Source organism: Ictalurus punctatus, chromosome 14 (genome assembly GCF_001660625.3).
Source record: "Ictalurus punctatus breed USDA103 chromosome 14, Coco_2.0, whole genome shotgun sequence".
Taxonomy (NCBI): domain Eukaryota; kingdom Metazoa; phylum Chordata; class Actinopteri; order Siluriformes; family Ictaluridae; genus Ictalurus; species Ictalurus punctatus.
The window spans coordinates 29,138,026-29,152,276 of NC_030429.2; the positions used below are offsets into that span (position 1 = coordinate 29,138,026).

At 41.8% G+C, this 14,251-nt stretch overlaps 1 protein-coding gene across 1 annotated transcript; it reads right to left on the reverse strand.

Moving 5' to 3' along the window:
- Positions 1–1,358: 1,358 nt before the first annotated feature.
- slc9a1b (solute carrier family 9 member A1b) lies at positions 1,359–11,200 on the reverse strand. The gene is made up of 12 exons (XM_017485164.3): positions 10,806–11,200; positions 8,072–8,532; positions 7,727–7,977; positions 7,422–7,639; positions 7,136–7,338; positions 6,697–6,786; positions 5,869–5,939; positions 5,069–5,245; positions 4,889–4,991; positions 4,552–4,650; positions 3,977–4,046; positions 1,359–2,412 (listed from the first exon to the last, which is right to left on the reverse strand). Exons 1-12 carry the CDS (start codon positions 10,990–10,992, stop codon positions 2,192–2,194), a joined length of 2,151 nt encoding a protein of 716 aa, XP_017340653.1. The 5' UTR covers positions 10,993–11,200; the 3' UTR covers positions 1,359–2,191.
- Positions 11,201–14,251: the final 3,051 nt, after the last annotated feature.

A 14,251-nucleotide genomic window follows, 5' to 3' on the forward strand; every position in this document is an offset into this window, starting at 1 on the left:
CACACAGAGTTTTGTTTGCATCATTTTGACTCCAAGGTGAGTATTGAGTCCATGACCACTCCTGGGAGAAGAACACACGTCATTAAAGGCCAATTAGTGAAATGAATGTTTACATTTAGTTTATTACTAAGTGCTTTACTGAACTCTGGTCTGGATTACAGAATCATAAGATTGTCTTCTCGACCTTAGTGCAGTTTTTGATACTATAGATCACACTATTCTCCTTGATAGATTAGAAAATGTTGTTGGCATTAAGGGAACAGTCCTCTCCTGGCTCAGGTCTTATCTGACCGATCGTTATCAGTTCGTAGATGTAAATGGTGATTTCTCCATGCGTACTGAGGTTACTTTTGGAGTTCCACAGGGTTCTGTTTTAGGCCCCCTGCTCTTTACTTTATATACGCTACCCCTAGGTCAAATTATTCGTAAACATGGAATGATCTTACACTGTTATGCTGATGATACACAGCTGTATGTTTCAGCGAAGCCAGAGGACAGACAGCAGCTTAGTAAAGTTGAGGAATGTGTAAAGGACATTAGACATTGGATGTTAATTAACTTCCTTCTACTTAATTCTGATAAAACAGAAGAACTTGTACTAGGACCACGTGTAGCTAGAAGTAATCTTTCTGATCTCACAGTAACTCTGGATGGTCTTTCTGTTTCATCATGTGCAGCAGTTAAAGACCTTGGAGTGATTATTGACTCCAGCCTATCATTTGACGCTCATGTAGATAATATTATTAGGATAGTCTTCTTTCATCTCAGAAATATTTCTAAAATAAGAAACATGTCACTACATGATGCGGAAATATTAGTTCATGCATTCGTCACCTCTAGATTAGATTACTGTAATGCCATACTGTCTGGATGTTCCAGTAGGAGCATAAACAAACTCCAGTTAGTCCAGAATGCAGCTGCTAGAGTCCTAACTAGAACTAGAAGATACGACCACATCACACCGATCTTATCCACACTGCATTGGCTCCCAGTGAAATCTCACACTGATTATAAAATACTTTTATTAACCTATAAACCCACTAAACGGTCTCGTGACACAGTATCTAAGCGACCTTTTGGTTTTATATGATCCGCCACGCCTACTTAGATCAAAATATGCAGGCTATTTGACGGTACCTCGAATAGTGAAGGCTACAGCAGGGGGAAGAGCTTTCTCTTATAGAGCCCCACAGTTATGGAACAGTCTTCCTATTAGTGTTCGGGACTCAGACACAGTCTCAGTGTTTAAGTCTAGGCTTAAAACGTATTTTTTTACTCAAGCCTACCCTGACTAGATTCTGTTCTACTACTTCGCAGTCATAATTATCTTTTTTCTCCCTCTCTCCTTTCGCTGAGCCCCACACGAATTTATGGAGATACTAGAGATCCAGATCCTTTCTGCCTCTGGATGGAGCTCAAATCTTCTTTAATTCCAGACTGCTGGGACTACGGCTGCTCCTAACGCCATACAGACTTCATATAAATCCATAATGAACTTTTTCACACTATCTGTTGTTACCCAGATGAGGATGGGTTCCCTTCTGAGTCGGGTTCCTCTCAAGGTTTCTTCCTCTTAAAACATCTTAGGGAGTTTTTCCTCGCCACCGTCGCCACTCAGTGGCTTTCTCAGTTGGGATAAATTCACACCTTTAATATCTGTATACCATGTTGATATTTCTGTAAAGCTGCTTTGAGACAATGTCTATTGTAAAAAGCGCTATACAAATAAAACTGAATTGAATTGAATTGAATTGACTATATTATAAAATTTACTATTATTATTAGTATTAAAATTTACAAATGAGAAAAATGTGCACTCAGAATCACAGAATTCCCATTTCCATACACAATCTTTTATTTTACCCACAACATAAATATTACATTACTGTTACATACTTTATTTACACACACACACACACACACACACACACACACACACACACACACACACACACAGAGTCTTAACTGATGCTGTTACAGTGCAGTAATGCATCATTTCCTCATTATTATCAAAACCAGCTCTGAATGAATATAAATTTCTCTCAGTTTGTGTTGACTTGGTGCTGTGTAACTCCTGTAACAATGTGCTCATGACAAGAAGCATCTTCATCTTCCTCCTTAATTTTGCTCACTTCCAGGTTGGTTCGATTGTGAGGAGGAGGTTTCTGCTCCTCCACATCCACACCAAAATTTACACCCAGCTTCTGACCTTTTCCTCCACAGGTGCCATGTTGGATCCATCTCGGTCCGCCTGGAAGTCGTCTAGTTTCTTCTGGATTTTGTTGTCAGGGATTTTCTTGACTCTGTCTTGTCTCAGTTGTGTTTCATTCAGTAGCTTCACCGTGTCTGTAGGAGGAGAACATGGCTCTGTACTGATGATGATCTCACTAACTGCGGGACTGCTCGGGTTATCTGGAGAGAAAAATAATTTCAACACAGTTTTTTTTAAACATTTACAGTGTATCAGTTCGTACAGGAGTTTGTGGAGTTTTGTTGCGTCTTTTTTCAGAATGTTTGATACAATTTGTGGAGTTCTTTTTTCTTTTTTGTGGAAAACTAATTGAATTGGTGAAATCACAGTTGCACTAAATAGTAGTGCCCGATCTTTCTCAGGGATGTTTGTTGGTAAATGAGAGCTTTTAGCTGTACTCGTGTTCAATGCACATGAATTAAAGAGGCTTTGTGCATTGTGATGACGTCACATGACAAGCCCAAATCTGTGGAAAATTAGAAAAATTGCAAGCTCCTCCCAATGTTGCACGTTTCCTTGATTTTGCGTTCATTTCTGTGAGCTCAAAATTGCTAAATCCTGCAGGGACTGACGTTTGACGTCATTAGTGTGATAAACTTTCCACTGACACAAACCTGGTTCTGAATCTGGTTCTGGTCCATGATATCATTTTTTTTTTTTTTTGCCTTTTTATGTTGGATTAGGTTCTTGTTCTAGTGTTTATTCTAGTTCATATCCTGGTCATGATTGTTATTCTGCAAGTTGTTGTTTTTAATTTTGTTCTACTTTTGGTTTTGTTCCTGACTCTTGACCTGTTTTCTAGTTTTTACTTTGGCTCTAGTTTTGTGTTCTGGCTCTTCATCTGGTTTTGATTGGTTGATTGATTGATTCATTCATTTGCCTGGTGTGGGTCACAGAGAAGGTCAGTCCAGACTTCTTGATTCCAAGGCACAAATTCCATCTCCTCCAGGGGGATCTCCAGACATTGCCAAGCAGACAGTTTTTCCTGGGTCTGCCCTGTACTGCCTGAACTTATGAGCTTTTTCTTTCAGTCACTAATTACAGTGATGATGCTGACCTGATCTATTTGTCTATCTCATGCTCTCTTCATTGCATCACTCTTGAATAAAATCCCAAGATGTTTAAACTCTTCCACCAGGGGTAAAGTCTCCCCCTTCACCTGAAGGGAGCATTCCACTCTTTTCTGGGAGAAAACCATGGCCTTGGACTTCACATTCAGCAGTAAAACATTCAAGTTTAGGTCAGAGGTCAAGTTCAGTTGGAGCCAAAATAACAAAATTTTTGCAGATAACAGGAATAATACCTCTAATCCCACATAGCGCATACCTCTCCACTCTCAGCTGTGTCCATGATATCAAGCAGAGGTCAAGAGCTGCATCCTCAGAGGAACATAAAGAGGGAGTGTCCAGGCCAGAGGGGGTTCCTTTACTGCTTTGTTGTTATTCAGACTTTAGTTAGGTTCTGGTCCCATAGTATGTTAAGTTCATGTTCTAAGGTTTTTTTAAAAAAAAATCTATATTTGTTTTGGTTCTTGTTTTGAATCAGATTTTAGTTTAGTCTCTAGTTCTTGTACTATGTCTAGATATGTTTCTACTTCTGATTTTAGCACTGATCTTTTCACTCTTTTTTTTCTTAATTCTGATTTTAGTTCTGGTTCCTGGTTCCAGTTCTTGTTCTGGTTCTAGTGTTAGAATATAAGATGGCCAGATGCTTGTGTTTACTTACTGAAGATAACATTTGCTCTCCTGACCGGGGGGGAGAGCCTTTTAGCCGGAACAGTCAAATAGTGACTCATCTGTGGAAAGTGCACACACACACACATACACACACACACACACACACACACAGAGTCTATGGTTGTACTGGAGCTGTGGAGTACCACATCACATGAATTTTAAAATGAGATGATTAAATTTCTTTAATACAGTACATAGTGAGAATTCGAGCTTAGCATTAATAATGAGGCGGAGTTTAAACATGTGGGTGGGGTATAAACATGTAGCTGGAGTTTAAACATGTGGGTGGATTATAATCATGTGGGTGGAGTTTAAACATGTGGGTGGAGATTAAACATGTGGGTGGAGATTAAACGTGGGTGGAGTACAAATGTGGGTGGAGTTTAAACATGTGTGTGGAGTTTAAACATGTGGGTGGAGATTAAACATGTGGGTGGAGTATAAACATGTGGGTGGAGTTTAAACATGTGGGTGGAGATTAAACATGTGGGTGGAGTATAAACATGTGGGTGGAGTATAAATTAGTGAGTGGGGTTAATATAAACAATTGTGTTTGATCCTCACCCTCCGCTCCATCTGTGCTCTCTGCCTGTGGAGCTGAGCCTCACGCCACTCCACCTCTTCTTCCTCCAGCAACAGTGTGTGTCTGCTGTACGAGCGCATCTACACACACACACACACACACACACACACACACAGCAGAAGTGAGAGATAAGCAGAAATGTGTGTGCATATGTGTGCGTGTGTGTGTGTGTGCGTGTGTGCGTTTGTGTATGTGCGTGTGTGTGCATGTGTGTATGTGTGTGTGTGTGTATGTGTGTGTGTGTGTGTGTATGTGTGCGCATGTGTGTGTGTGTGTGTGTGTGTGTGTGTGTGTATGTGCACATGCGTGAGTGCTCACCCTCTGCTGTTGTTTCTGCAGGTTTGCTCTGAGAATGTTTTGGTTTGCTGCCTCTTGTTCCATTGTGATCTTCATCCTGTTCTTCCTTCCACTCTGAGCACTCCTGAAAACACACACACATTTTAATATTTGTGTTTTATAGTGTGTGTGTGTGTGTGTGTGTATATGTGTGTTACTCACAGTAATGATACAGTAGAGGGCAGTGATGGTTTTAAATTGGCTGCAGTTCCACTCTCAGCCACTAGCAGTGCCTGCTTCCTCTCCAGTTTATTATAGAAGGAGATGAGCTGTGGTTCCTCAGACCTGTCTCCTGAGATCAACCACTTCCTCATGTAGCGCTTATTAAACCGGGTCAGCCTGAGACACAGGGTGCAGATAGAGGGATGGATAGAGAGACAGATAGAGGGACATACAGAGGGGTGGATAGAAGGACAGATAGAGGGACAGACAGGGGGTGGACAGAGGGACAGATAGAGGGGTGGATAGAGGGACAGATGGAGGGGTGGATAGAGGGACAGACAGAGGGGTGGATAGAGGGACAGATAGAGGGGTGGATAGAGGGACAGATGGAGGGGTGGATGGGGCAGATAGAGGGACAAACAGAGGGGTAGATAGAGGAATGGACAGAGGGGCGGATAGAGGGATAGATAGTGGGACGGATAGAGGGACGGACAGAGGTGCGGATAGAGGGGTGTATAGAGGGACAGATAGAGGGGTGGATAGGGGCAGATAGAGGGACAAACAGAGGGGTGGATAGAGGAACGGACAGAGGGGCAGATAGAGGGACAGATAGTGGGCCGGATAGAGGGACGGACAGAGGTGCGGATAGAGGGACAGGTAGAGGGCCGGATAGAGGGACGGACAGAGGTGCGGATAGAGGGATGGATAGAAAGACAGATAGAGGGATGGATAGAGGGACACCCTCACCCTACCATAACTCTTATTATAACATTGTTGTTGGTGTTTAGTGTGTTACTGACTTGTCCTTCCAGTGAAGGTGTCCATAATGACCACAGATACACTCGAATCCCATCAGCACATGGTCAAGAAACTGCACACACACACACACAGACACACAAGTTATGCTGTCACAGTAAACACATGTGAGTGATGTGGTGTTGAAGCAGAGTTACCACCCCAACGCCAATTAGTTTCCTTTAACAGCATGTAAAGTGTTTTATTACTTTTCAGAGCAATTTGCCAATTATTACCGTTTTTATTTATTTATGAATGACACACGGTACTTTTAATCTATTTATAGTTACATTTACAAGTTAGTTCCTGTTCACCAGCTTGTCATGTTACTGAGAAACCGCAAACAGAAAACTTAAATTTACAGCTTTACCTCTGACTGTTACACAGCGCTGACACTGGAGACTCCTTCCATACACGTTACATAAACATCTCCTTACAGAAGATGTTTATGAATAAGAATAACTTCACCACATCAACAATTACCATCCATCCATCTTCAACCGCTTACTCTATTTCAGGGGCACCAGAGTACCCGGAGAAAACCCACACAGCATGGGGAGAACATGCAAACTTCGCACACACAGAGCCGCGGGAATCAAACCCCAACCCTGGCGGTGTGAGGTGAACGTGCTAACCACTTAGCCACCGTGTGCCCCCAGCAATGATTACATGCCGTACATGTCCCTGTGAACGAGCCGTTACTATAGAAACGATGACGTATCAGAACGAGCGCATTAATATAAACCTGCGCTACTGTCACAGCTGCTGTTATAGAGAACTAACCAACACCTTCTGACCAATCACAATCCAGAATTTTAACAGGAGAAACTGACCTGTGTATGTATTTCCTCATTTATTGTAAACTTGGTGTGTCTTTTCTTCTTTACTGCCAGAAGCTCCACCAGCGGGCGGATCGTCATTCCCTGTTTCACAAAACAAAATAAACACATGAAAATTCATTAAGAGGATTATTTATTATATTACTAACATGACAAGGTGAGACATGAGTGTCCTGCAGAGGTGGAGCTGGTGTAAAGCCAGATCTTCCTGTTTTTCTAGTTCTTTCCTAATTCCCTAGTTTACAAACCTCCTGTACTTTACATTGTTTTTGATGTTTCCCTGGTTCTTCAGTTCCTCTACATCCCCAACTTCCCCATTTCTCCTAGCACACCTGGTTCTCCTAATATCTCCTACTCTCATTTCCCAGTTCTTCACGCTTTTCTGTGAGTACTTTTGATATTCTGTGAGTACTTTTGATACACATACACACACCTGAACAAAGACTGTGAAGAAGATGAGTGTGATGATGGATGTGAGGAACATGTTCTTCATGGGGAAGTGTTCACTGGAGAGCAAGAAGGCCAGTGAGAATGCGATGGCTCCCCGCAGGCCACCGTAGGCCACGATGAACTGGTCTTTACCTGTTAACTTTACCATGCGGAATTTATTCATGACGAAGCTCAGTCCCACCACTCCTACACACACACAGTGATTAATGTGTGATTAAAAGAAGCTTCACCCTCAGACAGACAGACAGACAGACAGACAGAGAGCTGACCCAGTACACGGGAGATAAGGCAGAGGATGATGGTGAAGAAGACAAAGATAAAGTTCCAGTGATGCGGTCCTGCTACCGTGGAAACCCCGAGGAAGATGAAGATGAGCGTTTCACTCACACTGCTCCACATCTTCAGAAAGTATTTTATAGTTGTGTAAGACTTGTGGGAAATGTTGGCCTCCACGTAGGGCCGCATGACCACGCCACATGCAATGAGACTACACACACACACACACAAACACACACCATACTACAGCATTCTGATAGAAATACAGTCCTGCAGTCTAAATAAATAAATTACTCACGCCATGATGCCAGAGAGGTGGAACACCTCAGCCGACAGGTACGCCAGGTAGCTGTAGAGGAAGACGAAAAGCGGCTCGATGACACGTGAGTGTGAGGTAAAACGAGAGGTGACAGCGGACATTATGCCATAAACCATGCCCACCATGATGCCCCCCAATGCCACCACCAGGAAGCTCAGCACACCTAGTAGTGCATCACTGAACTCCACTGAGTCTCTGCCAGCAAACTCCTCCAACAGATGGTACAATACCTAGAGAAAGACTGCACCTTTAACTTCACACGCTACACCTTAACTCCACACACTGTACCTTTAACTCCGTACACTGCACCTTTAATCTACTCACCACAGTAACAGCATCATTAAGCAGTGACTCTCCAAACACCAGAATGTGGAGGAGCTCATTAATGTGAATTTCCTCAAAGACGGCAAGGACTGCAACCGGATCCACAGCAGAGGAGATGGAACCAAACAGTAGGCAGGAAAGCAGGTTGACTCCACCCATCTGGACCCCGATCACTTTACACACTCCGTATAAGACCAACCCAACGAAGACGGAGTTCCAGAGCGTTCCCAGCACTGCCAGTGCCAAGATGGAGCCCATGTTCTCACTGAAGGGGCGCAGAGGCAGGAAATATCCAGCATCCAGGATGATGGGGGGGAGGAGACACAGGAAGAAGAGCTCAGTGTCCAAAACAGGAAGTGTTTCACCCAAGAGCTTAATTAGAACGCCGACCATCAGACCAACTATCATCAGCACACAGCTCTCAGTGACAAATCGGGAGAAAACAGGGATGATGTGGAACCCTGAGAACCAAAGCGAGAGAGAGAGAGAGAGAGAGAGAGAGAGAGAGAGAGCGAATGAGAAAGAGAGACCTGAGTGCACTGACAAAACTTAACTTCAGCAAAATGTGGTTAATTAGTGCTCCACCACCTTGAGGAACTCCATCACTGAGAGAAGGTTTTACTGAGGGATTCCCATTGGGAGGCAGGTTTTATTTCCTGCTCAACTCGAGCAATGTGTTTAGTTAACAAGTGGAACTTAACATTCTGCAAACAAGTATTTGTGGTAATGCTATCAGAATCAGATGGAATTTATTGGCCTAGAAATATTACACCTACAATAAATTGTATTTATTTCATTCATCTTAAAGGACAAAACTATTTTATTTTATTCTGTGCTGGACTGCTCTGAGAACTCCAGGCGGGGGACAGGTCTCTACAATTCTGTAGATTTATCCTGCCAGAGTTAGAAATAAAAATTTTAAATGCTTTAATAATTATCCCCTTACAGATTGTACACAGCTCAGGTAAACGAGTTTGTTTAAAAATTCACCCTGTGTAGCTTCTAATATTGTTCTATAGATCTAATATTAGCACTTTAATTTAAAACAAAAACAAGTGTTGAATGTGTGCTTTTCTTACTATATTCAGTTTTTAGACCGATAGTGCTCTTAGTGCATGACCCAAAAGTCTCGTTTCCAGCACCAGGTCAGTCGTGTCTTCATCAGTGGATGTTGGTGGATGTCCACTTCTTCTTGGTTGATCCGCAACTTCCAGTTTTATTTATTTGTTAATAAGTTTGTTAACAGTTAGGTGTGTGATGTGCTCACAGTGTTTCCTGTTAAAGTCCATCGCAATCTTGCGACAGCTTCCTGATACAGCCATGAGAATCATTTCAATATTTTCTTCTTTTGTCAAAAGCATTCTTACTGGCTATCTAAATATTTATATATATAATCTATATAAGCATATAAAAATTGGTAGACATTTTGCTAAAAAGTGTTAATTTCTCCTTAGGTATGGAGACTTCAGAGCACTTCTGTAAGTCACTCTGGATAAAGGTGTCTGCTAAATGCCATATATGTAAATGTAAAAATTTTTAAAATTCAATAAAACCTTGATCATAAAAAACACAAACAAAATGTAATTAAATCGAACACTGAGCACAGACAGCAGTGTGCTAGCATACTGAAAACATATCATTCTGCAGTAATAAAATACAGGACAATTAGTGAAGGTTCAGTTTATCATAAGGTATTGAGAGAGAGTGTGTGTGTGTGTGTGTGTGTGTGTGTGTGTGTGTGTGTGTGTGAGATGGTGCCATCTAATGTCAGAGACAAGGTAAAACATTTACAAGTTATTACAAATACCTTAAAGAATAGAATATTAGAGTCAGTTCCCCGAACTCTTACAGAAGTCACATGATTCACATGTGAAATTTGTTATTTACATGTTATTTACACATTTATCACGTGTAGTAAGTGTGTATTTTCAACTCTGACATTTCTCACATTATTAATGTTTACTGTGTGTGTGCGTGCGTGTGTGTGTGTGTGTGTTATCAGTTTTTGTTGGGTGGACCTCAGCATCTGACTCATGCTGATACTGGGGCCTCATGTATACGTGTCTTCATGTATGCTGAAGGCTAAGAAGAAAATTTCTCAAATTCAGGATTATCTCTTTAATTTGTCATGAAATAACAAGGATCCAAAGTGCTGATCCAAACATCAAAAAACATCACATTAAATAACACCATAAGAAAATAATAATAATAAAAAAGTGTTAAGAGAAGTTTAAAAATAGCTAAAGCTGGAGCGGACCTCACGAGTTTGGGAGCAACCACAGAAAAGGCTCCATCACCCTTAAGTCTTAGCACGAGAAATAAAAGATAGAACAAGTTGATTCCAGGATCCTAGTGCTCTGGTAGGAGAGTAAAGGTGAAGGTCAAACTTCAGTCTAAATTCAGTCAGAAGTCAACTCTGTAAATCAACTCTTTATTCCATCATATTTTTTTGTGTCTGTGTCCAACTTCCATTCTCCAAATTCTTATTTCACGATAAATCATCACCACTGAACTTCTACCTGCTCAGCGGTGGTCACTGTAGGACTGCAGTCAATGATGTTCACCTGTACATAATAACCACTGTTTGTGCTGCTGTTATAGAAAATTAATCAACACCTTCTGAACAATCACAATCCAGAACTCAGCAGTGGTGTAATAATTCATATGAATATATTTGCATATTTGAATATTCGTGTTGGTCTGATTATTATGAATGAGTGATGAATAAACTCACCGAGCTTCATTAAGGAGGCCAGCAGGATCCATAGACACACCTCGAACGGTTTACGCACGCGGTCATAGTTCACGGTCAGCACCGGCAAGGTGCGCGCGGACTCACCGGTTACCGAGGAGTTCAACACAGAACCGGAAACAGAACGGAGCACACCGAGCAAAACAAGTGCGCACAGGGGCGCGTGCATGATCCTCCAGGTTTAACACAAGGCAACGAATATAAATACAAATAATATAAATGCAGCTATTCAAACACACATCGCGCGCGCAAAAACAGAAAAAAAGAGGAGCTCTCATTCGGAACACACTTCCATTACTTCCGGTCATTAAAATTTCATTTTTCCTCCCGCTAATGAGGACGAAGAAACTCCTACTGTAATCTCTCTCTCTCTCTCTCTCTCTCTCTCTCTCTCTCTCTCACACACACACACACACACAGACACACACAGACAAAATTTATCATTTTGTCTGTGTTAATGCAAACAGCATAAATTTAGCCAAAGGTGTGTTTTTTATTGGAATTTTAATATTTCGCCCTCATTTGCTTTGATAAATCTATTTTAAACTAAATACACAAAACAGTTCCACTCAGGACTTTAAGGACAGAAATGTCCCCATTGAAACCCGTTCAAACTGCAATATTTAGTCCCGGTTACGTTTAAGCATAAAATCATGCATTCTATGTTAATAGGCTTTTATTTTGTTGACAAGGTTTTAAAACACTGATTAAAAAAAAAAAAATTCTGAAGTGTGTAATATTCTCTCAGGTTTAACCTATGGGGGAAATCCACGCTGCAGACCATCTGATTAAATGATGAAACTATAATTGTGTGTGTGTGTGTGTGTGTGTGTGTGTGTGTGTAAACAGTTTGAAAGATAGAAATGATATTGTACTGGAAATCACAAATCCCACCCCATGTATACAGTCAAAGGAGGTTCCTGAACTTTGAAGATGTTTCCACTGTGTAAAGAAACCAGCATTTAAAAGGTTAAAATTCTGAAAATGAATGAATGTTGGGTAATTATGATCAGAACTGATGCTGGTAAAAATTAAAGTCAGTGAAAGTGGAAAAAAAATTAGTATATCATATTTTTATGCCAGTTTTTGGACATGGACATTTTTGTCCTCATGTTTACATCTCAGAAATGTCAAAACACTCAGTGTTTATGATTTAATCACTTTCATTTGGCAATTAACTGGCAATTGGCAGTTAATTTCTCAATTAACACCTGTTATATTTGCTTTAATAATACAATAACAATTATTTATTTAATATTTCACACTAAATTGTTTTGCCTGTAAGTATTGTAAAGCACATACCCATACATAGGCTTATTATTATTATTATTATTATTATTATTATTATTATTATTATTATTATTACTACTACTACTAGTAGTAGTAGTAGTAGTATTAGTATTATTATAATAATAATTATTATTATTATTATTATTATTAGTAGTAGTAGTAGTATAATAATAATAATTATTATTAGTAGTAGTAGTATCCATTCATTCATCCATCCATCCTCAACCGCTTATCCGTTATTGGGTCGCTCTCACTCAGTGTCTTGCTCAGTTGGGATAAATTCACACCTTTAATATCTGTATACCATGTTGAAATTTCTGTAAAGCTGCTTTGAGACAATGTCTATTGTAAAAAGCGCTATACAAATAAAATTGAATTGAATTGAATTGAATTGAATAGTAGTGGTATTATTATTATTATTATTAGTAGTAGTAGTAGTAGTCGTAGTAGTAGTAGTAGTATAATTGTTATTATTATTATTATTATTATTATTAGTAGTAGTAGTAGTAGCACTACTACTACTGCCCAGGGGGCATCCTTACCAGGTGCCTGACCCACCTCAACTGGCTCCTTTCAACGCAAAGGAGCAGCGGCTCTATTCGGAGTTCCTCTCGGATAGCCAAGCTTCTTACCCTATCTCTAAGGGAGAAGCCAGCCACCCCCCTGAGAAAACCCATTTCAGCCGCTTGTACCTGCGATCTAGTTCTTTATGACCATAGGTGAGGGTAGGAACGAAAATTGGCCGGTAGATCGAGAGCTTTACCTTCTGGCTCAGCTCTCTTTCGTCACAACGCTGCGGTAAAGTGATTGAAATACTGCTTCTGCTGCTCCAATTCTCTGGCCAATCTCCCACTCCAATGACCCCTCACTCGTGAACAAGACCCCGAGGTACTTGAACTCCTTCACTTGGGTTAAGTACTCATTCCCTACCCGGAGTAGGCACTCCATCGGTTTCCTGCTGAGAACCATGGCCTCACATTTAGAGGTGCTAATCCTCATCCCAGCCACTTCACACTCAGCTGCGAACCGATCCAGTGAGTGCTGAAAGTCACGGACCAATGATGCCATCAGGACCACATCATCAGGCCACCAAACCGCAACCCCTCTCCACCATGATTATGCCTCGATATCCTCTCCATGAATATCACAAACAGGATTGGTGACAGCAAAACAGGAAAGCACAGCCCTGGTGGAGACCAACCCCCAGCTGGAACAAGTCCGACTTTTTGCCGAGAATCCGGACACAGCTCTCGCTTTAGGCATACAGCGATTGGATAGCCCTAAGAAGGGAACCCCTCACCCCATGCTCCCTTAGCACCTCCCACAGTAAACCCCTGGAGACCCGGTCATACACCTTCTCCAGATCCACAAAACACATGTAGACCGCATGGGCATACTCCCAGGCCCCCTCCAATATCCTTGCGAGAGTAAAGGGCTGGTCCATTGTTCCACGACCAGGATGGCATCCGCATTGTACCTCTTCAATCCGAGGTTCGACTATTGGCCAAACCTTCCATTCCAGCACTTTGAAGAAGACTTTACCAGGGAGGCTGAGAAGTGTGATACCCCTATAATTGGCACACACTCTCTGGTCCCCCTTTTTGAACAGGGGAACCACCACCCCGGTCTGCTGCTCCTTGGGCACTGTGCCCGACTTCCACGTAATGTTAAAGAGGCGTGTCATCCAAGACATCCCCTCCACAGTCAGAGCTTTCAGCATTTCTGGACGGATCTCATCAATCCTCGGGGCTTTGCCACTGTGTAGTTGTTTGACTACCTCAGTGACCTCCACCAGGGAAATTGATGATGATCCCCATCAGCCTCCACCTCTGCCTCTACCATAGAGGGCATGTTAGTCGGATTAAGGAGTTCCTCAAAGTGTTCCTTCCACTATGCAATTACCTCCACAGTTAAGGTCACAGCGTCCCATCCTTACTGTTCACAGCTTGGATGGTTCCTTGTTTCCCCTTCCTGAGGTGGTGGATGGTTTTCCAGAAACACCTTGGGGCCGACCGAAAGTCCTTCTCCATATCCTCTCCGAACTTCTCGCACACCCTTGTAACTGCCTCTGGAGTCCTCCTTCTTCAGTCGGACGGCTTCCCTGATCTCTGGTGTCCACCACGATGTTCCAGGGTTAC